Source organism: Saccostrea cucullata, unplaced genomic scaffold, assembly GCF_032062105.1.
Source record: "Saccostrea cucullata isolate Sc308-1 unplaced genomic scaffold, CSIRO_AGI_Scuc_v1 ctg1399, whole genome shotgun sequence".
NCBI classification, from domain to species: Eukaryota; Metazoa; Mollusca; class Bivalvia; order Ostreida; family Ostreidae; genus Saccostrea; species Saccostrea cuccullata.
The window spans coordinates 66,471-77,500 of NW_026940060.1; the positions used below are offsets into that span (position 1 = coordinate 66,471).

General features: G+C 34.6%; 1 protein-coding gene across 1 annotated transcript in view; it reads left to right on the forward strand.

Annotated features, from left to right (window-relative positions):
- The first annotated feature begins 2,819 nt into the window (after nt 1-2,819).
- LOC134254687 (INO80 complex subunit B-like) overlaps nt 2,820-11,030 on the forward strand; it is a 9,681-nt gene continuing 1,470 nt past the window's right edge. The window contains exons 1-8 of the mRNA XM_062737226.1: nt 2,820-2,937; nt 3,356-3,521; nt 4,882-4,958; nt 6,523-6,674; nt 8,136-8,184; nt 8,493-8,593; nt 8,869-8,925; nt 10,948-11,030. The exon at nt 10,948-11,030 is cut by the window's right edge and continues 33 nt beyond it. Of these exons, the coding sequence (XP_062593210.1) occupies nt 2,892-2,937; nt 3,356-3,521; nt 4,882-4,958; nt 6,523-6,674; nt 8,136-8,184; nt 8,493-8,593; nt 8,869-8,925; nt 10,948-11,030 (731 nt within the window). The 5' untranslated portion in view covers nt 2,820-2,891. The remainder of the gene's footprint in view (nt 2,938-3,355; nt 3,522-4,881; nt 4,959-6,522; nt 6,675-8,135; nt 8,185-8,492; nt 8,594-8,868; nt 8,926-10,947) is intronic.

Sequence of the window (11,030 nt, forward strand, 5' to 3'; positions counted from 1 at the left end):
TTGTGTCGGAAGATTAATCCGACTTAACCCTAGCTTCGATTCCTTTAACTTAAATTTGCCAACAAGGAACAGATGATGTTAACCACTATATCTGGTGTAAATATTTCAGGCCAAAGTCTGAACTCCGTATTTCCTTTAAGTATACCCAGTTACTTCCAAACTTTTCAAATATAAGCTAACTTACAGTTCTTAGATATTAAAAATCTTAAATAATATCCTCTTACTGTTTTGTTTTTCTTCTTTTAACTACACGTCATTACTATTGATGTCAGTAAAGTTGAAAATGATAACCTAGCAGGCAGAGGAAAAAAAACATCAACTTCCTAGTACCTGAAGAAAACTTGATAAGCATAAAAGGGAAACTTGTCCAAACTCCGAGTCAAATACTGGCGGGGTGAAATGCTGGTATGGGGCCCAAGGGATGCTAAGTGTCACCAGATGTCATCTCTAAAACCTCTAGTTAATGCCCAACATCTCTAATAGGTTCTGCCAGCAAGTCACATGTCACACCTCCCCGTTTTGGTGACCCTGGAAATGCTTCGGTAGCTGAGTGATGGTGGCAGAATGCGAGACTCCGGAGGCTTTCAATAACTGGAACCAGTGACTTGGGGAAGGAAAACCCCCAGAAAACCACCAGTCCTCCGGGTCAAACTGGGGTTAGCAACTTCACCACATGAAAAACATGCTATTGAAACCGTAACATATCACAACATTAAGCTCGAGACCAAGATCCTGAGGATTACTCTAAAGAAGAGCTCATGACGTGTGCAGATGAAAGCCATCAGGAAACCAGTTCACCGGCAAACCTTCTGTCGATATATATGGCAAACGTTAGGATAGGGATCTGCAATATTAGAACCCCGTGTGAGGTCGGAAAGTCTGCCAAAGTAGCAAAAGGGATGAAATGATATAACATCACGGTACTTGGTTTATGTGAAGTAAGATGGAATGGAAGAGGACCAGTCTGCTTATCAGGCGCTGATCGAGAGACCATCATCTACTAAGAATATGATTGATTGTATTTTTTTAACGTCACTCTCGAGAAATTTTCATTCATATCGAGGCGCCACCACTTGCCGGTGGAGAGCGGCAAATTTTGTCCTATACTCGGCACTTAGGGTCATTAAGCAGGGAGGAATCTTTTTCGTTCCAGCACCTACTGCAACACGGGACCTCGGTCTAAACGGTCTCATCCGAAGGTTTTTTTACGTCTCACAGTGGGATTCGAACCCGCAACGTAAGGATCAACTCATTACTTCGCGAATTAGGAGCAGTCGCTCTAACCGCTGCGCCAAACGGGCAACCTCAGGACATGAGGACCAGGACCATATGCACACACTCATGGGGTTGTCATAATGCTGTCATCCACTTGAAGCAACAAAAGCAATGATAGCATGGGAACCAGCGTCATCAAGACTCGTGCCAACCGGGTTCTGTTTCAAGGGAAGGAAGGAAGTACGACGTTCATTCAATTCTATCCTCCAATTAATGTTGCAGAAGAGCATGAGAAGGGAGAAATTTATTCTGCATTACAGTAATTGATGGACCGTGCACCTCGCAGAGATATAAAAATTGTGATGGGAAAGAAAGAGGGCGTACAAGGCGTGGACAATCCCCCGCTCTGAGAAAATATGTTTCTCAATTTTCAAAATTCACGGAAAAGTTATATATAATTTCTAAAATCATGTTCTCCGTAATGTCATCTTCAAAATAGTTTATTATTTTATTTTTACTGAACGACTTATCAGTTGACAATCTTGTTCTCAAAGTTGACAGTTAAGCATATTTAGTGGAAAATGGGTTAACTAGTGCAATAGAAAATTAATTTTGAACATGAATTGGATACGGCAAGGATCAGACACAAGCTCTGATCAGCTACACTGAGGATGAAACTCAGAGCACTCAAAGACAAATCAAACACACCACACTACATGTTCAACACCCAGTTTCTTAAAAGCAAAGAGAGAGGAGTTCAACATTGCAACATATAACAAGTTTGAGACATCAGAGTGTCTGACAGTGTCCACTGTAGAAGATCATTGGATTAAGCTTCAAGACATTTTGAAAAGTGTATACATATAGTGAAGAAAAAAAAGAAAAGGAGAGAGCACAAAGAGTGGGTGACAGCAAGGTCAAAGTGGAGGGGGAGACTTTAAGCAAAAAATCAGCCAGTGTCAGAATACTCAGCAAATGGAAACTGAGAACAAGATATAGGGAAGCCAACAAGCAAGTCAAAAAGAGTGCTTGGGAGGAGTCAGTTAATTCGTCCATGACATGATTGAAGAGACAGATAAAGCAGCCAGACAGAACAGCATGAAAGAGCAATATGAAATAACCAGAATATTTCGGGAAGAAATGTGAACACCAACACTCCACTGAGGGACAAAGAAGGCAAACATCACTTATGACGTAGGACAAAGGGCTAGATGGGTAGAGAAATGCCCACCCCCCCCCTTCAAAAAAAAATTACTCGCTGCATTTTTACTGTTCAATACAAAAAAGAGTACTGTCGAATTTTTTTGAATATATATAGTCAGACCTGTGTAGATTTGTAAATTTTGGTTGAATAAAAATATTATTTACATTTACATGTACCTGTATATATTTATAAAAATTAATATCATTCAAAGATCAGGAAAGACAGATGAATGAGATTTGCTAAAACAGCAAAACCTTGTGTAGGTAAGTTTTTGAGTTGTTGATCCTTGATCACTTTTTTGAGTTCGATTTACGTTCAAATAAAATAGTGTTTTTCTTTTCAATGGATTCTTGTTCTCTTGTGACTGTGAAAGGCCCTCTAACATCCTATATGCCATCTCTCTTATGTACGAGTTAATAAACTCTTTTGTCGAAATATTTGGACTTCCGGTATTTTTTTTCAAAGAAAAGCTATGGGAAAACGAAAAGAATCAGGGACAGAGGAAGACATATTCTCAGGTAACAGCTTACTTTATCAGAAAAGAACTTACAGAAATCAGGAAATAAAGTTAAAAACTACATACGGCTGAGCCTTTTATTAATTATGTCATTACAATATATTGTGACAGAGAACATTCGAACTGTTAATGCATTCATTGACCAAACTCTCTCGGACAGTGACAGTGTTTGTTCTCGCGTCTTCAGAGAGACGTCAGTCAAAATATTTAGCCTTTACAAATCTTATTTAGATTAGAAGACAACCACAAAGGATAAACAAACATTTTGGGAATTGAGTATTTAAAATAAATTATTTTAATAGAGATAACTATTTCTACATCATTACATGTTATTATTATTGTAACATATATGGCAAGAAATTAGAATATACACTGTAATGATACAGATAGATATTTGTTATAATTTTACATGATTACAGATTCTTCAGCAGTTGGACATAAAAAGCATAAGAAGCACAAGAAAAAACACAAAAAGAAGAAGGACGTTGGGGAAGATTATGCCGTCATCCCCGAGGGAGGGACCAGCAGTGGTCCTAAAATCAAACTCAAGCTGAAGATTGGAGGACAGACAATGGGAACAAAGAAGTAAGCAGTCTTTTGATACAAACATACACTTTAAAATGTTCTTAATTCCTCGTTTACTCATGAAAAAAAATTCTGCTTTAATCCACACTAATTATTTTTTAAAATTGATTTTTGATTATAATTATTTGTTTTATTCCTTAATTGGTAAAATTTGACAAACTTGTCCTTTTGACAGGATAATTCATTAGTCTTTTAACTCCAGAAGAGTTATCTCTCTTCTCAGAGATCCAAGTTTAATGATATTTTTTTTATCAGTCTATTTTATTTTACTGTTATGCAATAACAATAGACATGTTTTATTTTTTTCTGACCATTATCTGGTATTTTAGTTTGGATAGAATTCCTCTTGAAATAATTTAATGTCTTAGTTTCTGAGTAAACACATTCATAAAGAGAAAGAGTATTTTTACACAGGTACTTGTGGACAGGACACACACACACACCCCTAATATTCAACCCCGGGGCTTATTGGAATTCTTTTTTCAAAAATTATATTTATTACACTTATTCATCATGTGTACAATATGAAGAAATCATCAAAACCCCAAAACAATCGCTCCACAGAAAAAAAACAAAAAAACCCTCTATACATTATAAGGGAGAAAGGTATGCCACTCCGGTTTGTTTACGTTGTACCCCCTCTGGTCTTTCTGGGTTTAAAAACATGTATTTATTTTATTTCAACCTAAAATGACAATTCACATCGTCTCTACATATATTTCTGTCTTAGTGCATGCTATTGGATTAACTCTGCATCTCGTAAGAATCTCACAATATCTGATTATCTCCTTAAACAGTTTTCCAGTCAGAACGTTAAAATTTCCCTAGGTAATCGCAACGGAAGTGCCTAGAGAATGTTTCACTTATTAGGATAACATCCGAGAGAGTTTTGGCCTGACGTAATCATCTCTCTCGGGTGTTATCATACATTCTCTATGCACTTCCGTTGCTTTTACTCAGGGAAATTTGAAACCGGAGTGGCAAACCTTTCTCCCTTATAATATATAGTGGGTAATTTTTTTTGCGGAGCGATTGTTTTGGGGTTTTGACGATTTTTTTCATACTGTACACATGATGAATAAGTGTAATAAATATTATTTTTGAAAAAAAATGTCCAATAAGCAAGAAAAAACACAGGGGTTTAAGAAGAAGGGGGGGGGGGGGGGGAGTCCGTCATCCACAAGTACCTGTGTATTTTTACTATTCAATATGTTCAAATCAAGTTTGTTGATAATAAGTATCAATAATAGATTAATGAATAAATGCTCAAGAAGAAGACAATTTTTGACTAGTGGCCATGCTTAGAAAGTTGCTGCCTACATTGCCTTTGTTTCTTTATTCATATTAAATTGCTTGTAAGCTTGCCATCAGTGGAGAAGACAGAAAACAGTGGAGATGATTCACCTATTATTGACGTCACAGATGAAACGTGGGGAGGTAAGTAAACTACAAATGTAAAATTTACAGATATATAATATTTATTGCTCTAACATTTCATTGGCTCCAGAATGTCAATGGTTAATGATATTTTTTTTAAAGCTATTTTATTTTACTGTTATGCAATAACAATAGCTTTTCTGATCTGGTATTTTAGTTTGGATTTTTACACATTTTGTCCGGCGTCCGAAATAATTTAATGTCTTAGTTTCTGTCTGTAAACTTTAAACAGAAAGAGTTTTTTACCACTGGGCCAATTTCAACCAAACTTGCCACAAAGCATCCTTGGGTGAAGGGGACAGTTTTTTTTTCAAAAATTATATTTAGGGGAGATAATTGGGAATTAATGGAAATTTGGTGGTATGTTTTAAAAATCTTCTTCTCAAGAACCGCTGTGCCAGGAAAGATGAAACCCATAGGGAAACATCCTCAGGTAGTGTAGATTCAATTTTGTTCAAATCATGACCCCCACTGGTCTTTCTGGGTTTAAAAACATGTATTTAATTTTTACATAGAAATATATAGGAAAATTCTTTAAATATTTCTTCTCAAGAATAACAAAGCCATAGTTTATCAGATTTATATGGAAGCATCCTCAGGTAGTGTAGATTTAAGTTTGTTCAAATCATGTCCACCAGGGGTAGGGCGGGGTCACAATGGCTGACCAAAGTTTTACATAGAAATATATTGGAAAATTCTTTAAAAATCTTCTTCTCAAGAATGACAAAGCCATAATTGATCATATTTATATGGAAGCATTCTCAGGTAGTGTAGATTCAAGTTTGTTCAGGGAAATCATGACCCCCGGGGGTAGGGCGGGGCCACAATGGCTTATAAAGATTTACATAGAAATATATAGGAAATTTTTAAAAAAATCTTCTTCTCAAGAATAACAAAGCCATAATTAATCATATTAATATGGAAGCAAAAAAGGTAGTGTAGATTCAAGTTTGTTCAAATCATGACCCCCGGGGGGGGGGCGGGGCCACAATGGCACAAGTACCAAAGTTTTACATAGAATTATATAGGAAAATTCTTTAAAAATCTTAGATTCAAGAATAACAAAGCCATAATTGACAGTTTTTATATGGAAGCATGCTTAGGTAGTGTACATTGCCTTTGTTCAATTCATACCCCCGGGGGTAAATTGCGGGGTCACAATGGCTGACCAAAGTTTTACATGAAATATATGGAAATTTGATTCACCTATTATTGACGTCACAGAATAACAAAGCCATGATTGGTCATGGGGCTACAAATTTGGATTTAAACTTATCACGTGTATATAAACCAATTTCTACTTTTTCCTAGCCACAGTGCTCATGTGAGCGATGTGGCCCATGGGCCTTTTATTAAGATTCTTATTTCCCTAATGCTTGTAAATGTTAATTTATTTTAACAAAAAAAAAAAAGAAGAAAAGTATGGATAACTACAATGTGTAAGAAAGAGTTCAAGGTGGGGGATCAAATTATTATTAACATAAAATGCCAGTTTCTACAAGGTATAATTAATAAAAAAATACTGGCAAGTGTAAAATTATGAATGTATGAATGACTTTTTCAGAAGGTGATGAGCCTTCTTTCCCAACAAAGAAAAAGGGTGATGATACTTCAGATGAGGAAAAGGAGTGGCTGGATGCTCTAGAGAAGGGAACATTGGATGATTCAGGGATGTTAAAAAGGAGCAAAGATCCTAAACTGATGACAGCTAGACAGGTAATGATCGTAATTGAGCTGATGATTGCTAACAAAAGGACTAAAACCACCGAGGTGTCATTGTGGTCCATGGGTCTCTTGTCGACTTGGACACATGGTGTTGCAATGGTAACAAAAAAAGGAATATCTTTGAAAAATGCTTCTACTCCTATTTTTTGTCTGATCTGAATGGTTTTGGTGTGATTTGAATAAAACCTTGTACATATACTAAGATACCTTTCTTTGATATAAGTACACATCTGCTTATTTTCACCATTTTCACCTCGGCAGGGGTAGACAAATACAATTTTGCAGTACTTGCCCTCGGACAGGTTAATATCTTAAAACTACTTGTCCTACCAAAAAATTTGCTTGTCCCACCCTTTTCTTAAATAACATAGAATTGAAGTATTGATATTGAATTATTTCTTGAGTGAAACACCTAAACAATACACTAAGAGTAATGAAGTATTTAATAAATGGAATCGAAAAAGGTGAAGATATCGAACACTGTTCAAACTCATAAAACCTACAAACAACACGAGCGCGAATCTGTGAACAGAACATTACTGCATGTCAGTTAAGAGATCGACACCATGGCTGTGTGATTGCCAGGGAACAGCAATCAACAACAAATTTAATACCACTAGCATCTGTATTCACAGTATGAATTTAATTTTTGACAATAAATGTCTAGATTTTATATGATATTTTTGACGACATCGATAACTCCATGTTTGACGACATCTGCATATTTTAACATTATACGTTAATTCACTTAATTGGTAAAATCTAGAGGAGTTCCGACTATTCAATTTATGCATATGCAGCAATGCAGTGATCAACAGCAGTGAAAACAAGTGCTTTGCTGTGATTCACGATACTTTTAAAGTGATAACACAAAAAATATTTGAGTATATCGTACATGATTTTTTTTTGTTAATTGGAAAAGAACTTGTCCGCGGGCAGGTACCTGTTATCAAATTACTTGCCCACCAACCAAAACTGGTTGTCCCGTTTGCGGGCAGTGCTATTTGTCTAGCCCTGCTCGGTAGATGCAAGTCCCTTAGAGAAGGACTTGTTAACTGGTCAGTTTTCTAGTCTATCGAGTAGCAAAGGTTTTGCATTTTTAGAAAGAAATGTTTATTTAAAAGTGTGAGACACTCTGTTATATTAAGTATGTACAGTATGGAAAGGAGGAATGAGTAAACATACATTGAAAATTCATACATGCATGTAAGATGAAAACATATGGCTGGACTGGGAATCGAACCCTGGACCCCTGTATTTCTAGTCAAGTGCTCTAACCACTGAGGTATCTAGGCCGATTCCTCAGTCCAGCCTAATTTCCTACATTTATATGGCAATGTCATGACCAGAGTCTGTCACTTACATACCAGGACATCAAGTTTTATCACTTTGAGATACATAAACATGTATACAATATACTAATAAGGTATTTTGTTTTTGTTTTGCTAAAAGAGAGCTCTTATTCATGGACAGCAAGCTGAACTTCTACAACTGCCTTCAGGTCAGAATCTACTCAGCTAAAAGTAGTTCATAGTTACTCTTCCTGCAAGATAAACTTTAATATGAAAGTAAATTTCTTATGGCATGTTCATTTTTCTTTATTTTTGTGAGATTGATTTAAGATTTACATATGTATTTATTATTGCACCATAAAATCTATGGCAGGAATGATGGGAAATGGTTAAATATTATGACAGTGGTACTCAGTGATGTTAGTTTACTAAATGTTCTGATTCCAAATCAGTTTAATTGAATATTATCAAGTTTTTATCTTTTGTATCTTCATAACAAGTTCTGTTTTATCTATAGGATATAAAACAGTGGAACTTACAGAGGAACAAGTGGAAAAACGTCAACAGAGGGCCAAAAAACGGCGACAACAGGCACAGGAAAAACGAGAGAAAGATAAGGTTAGATATATAAACGTAGATAAAATTTTCTTAGGAGGAACCAAAAGAAGGAAATATTTATGTTGGATTCCTGATACTACAAAGTTAATTTGAATATATGTAGAACATTTTTATATTTGAAAAGCAGTTATGTATTAAAACAACTGCATAATCATAATGAAATGCATGTAGTATACATAAGTTAGCAGAAAATGCAAATGTTTAATGCACTCAAATAACATTAATACATGAATTTCTTTACTTCAAAAATATTGATTTTTCTTATTTTTCAACAGAAACAAACTTTAGACAGACTTCTTAAAAAGCAGGAGACAAAATCCAAGGGCCCAAAGGTACATTTAACTTCTATTTTCTTCTCAACATTTCAAAGGATGTTTCATGTTTTTTTTACACTTAAAGATTGACAGTCTTAGAAATCTATGACTATTATGTAAATCTATGACCTGATTTGAATAGGTTGTCCAAAATAATGAAAAGTATCATGTTAAGTCTTTGAACAGTATGTGACTTTTTAAGCCAAATAACCAAGGTACAAAATTTTTTTTTAATTTCTCAGACCAAAAATATGTCTTTTTTATTTGAAAGCAGGTAAAAATTTTGTTCAAAAGATTTTGACAACAAAATAATTTTTTTTATTTCTCGTGATCTTATACTTTTTGAAATATAATGAATATTTAAAGTTTTTTTTCTAATCTTTTAATAGAAAATTGAATTATTCTCCTTTTCATTGTGTGTTTGAGCTAATATGGTGGTGTCAGAAAATTTGTCCAAAAGAGTAAATAATTAGATATTAACATTTCTACTCTGATAAGAAAAGATTACAGAACTAACTAGAAACTCTTGTTGCTACAGCAACAAAAACGGTCTTCTGTTCTCCTCTCTTTATCTGTATGAATGAGCTTTTATCTATGTGAAAAAAGGCATATAATATTTACAATGATTACAGGAAAACAAACGGTCGGAGGTGTAACTTACCAAGATTCTCGACGTTACTTAAGACAATTACATATATAGTCTTAATAACATTTATAAAAATCATTTTCAATTTTTTTTATCACTTCCTGTGATGACCGGAAGTGACGGCGGACCCATTTTACCGTATATCTGTAGCCAAATCTTCATGGTTTATTATTCATACAGGTTCAGTGTCTTCATCCGTTACAGTTTAAGAGATCTCGTAATGTTAACTTCTCATTTTGATGACTACAAATCACGTGACCGGAAGTAAATTTAAAAAAAAAGATATTTGAAGTTACTCTAGACATTTGCAGTTTGAATAACATGTCCTAAAATCATTTCAAATACTCTTTTTATGAAAGACATTTATGGGATAGTATATGATACTAAATTTATGCAGTTTTTCTTTCATAACCAGAAGTTGTCGTTTTTGTTTCCAGTGGGACTGACATATTTCAAAACTACAAATAAAATGCTATAATGTAATATTAAGAAAGATTCCATAAAGAAAAGTTAAAATATTTGATTTATTTGATCATTTCCTGTGATAATCGGAAGTGACGGCGGACAATCTTAACCCAGATGGATTTGCCTACTCATCAAGATCTACCACTCCTATAAGTTTGGTGTCTTAATCTTTTACCGTTACGAGATCTAGCTATGATAACTTCTAATTTTGAGGACAGAAAATCACGCAACCAGAAGTGAATTTTACAAAGATATTTTACATTACTGTAGACGTTTGCAGTCTGAATAACATAACAAAAAATCATTACAAATACTTAATTTATAAAAAATATTTATGGGAAAGAAAAGTACTCAAATTATGTAGTTTTTCTCTTATAACCGGAAGTTGTTGTTTTTGTTTCTGGTGGGACTGACATATTTTGAAACTACAAATAAGATGCTGTAATGTGATGCAAAAAAGGTTTCAAAAAAGAAAAGTTGAAATTTTCGATTTTTAAGATCACTTCCTGTGATGACCGGAAGTGACGGCGGACAATATTAACCCAAATGGATTTGTCTACTTATCAAGATCTATCATCCCTGTAAGTTTAGTGCCTTAATCTCTTACCGTTTCTGAGATCTCACTCAGATTAAATATTTTTGAAAAAAGCAGAAATCGGACATATCTGACGAACGGAAGTGAATTTTGAAAAAATAAAAAAAATGTCTCGGGGTATATTCACTCTCTATCATCCCTGAAAATTTCAGGAAAATCCGTCCAGCCATCTCTGAGAAATCCTGCCGACAAGATTTGGGGAAAAAAATAAAAATAAGAATAATAAGAAAAAACAGTAGAATCACTATAAGGTCTTCCGTCTGAAACGGAAGACCTTAATAATGATATAGTTTAATTTTTGAAGATATTGAAATATTAACTCTTAATGTTGAAGGTCAAAGGTTCAAGGAAAAGCAACATACCCAGGGTCCGTTATATCAACAACAAATCTGAGATCTCCATAAGTGTTCCTGTGGG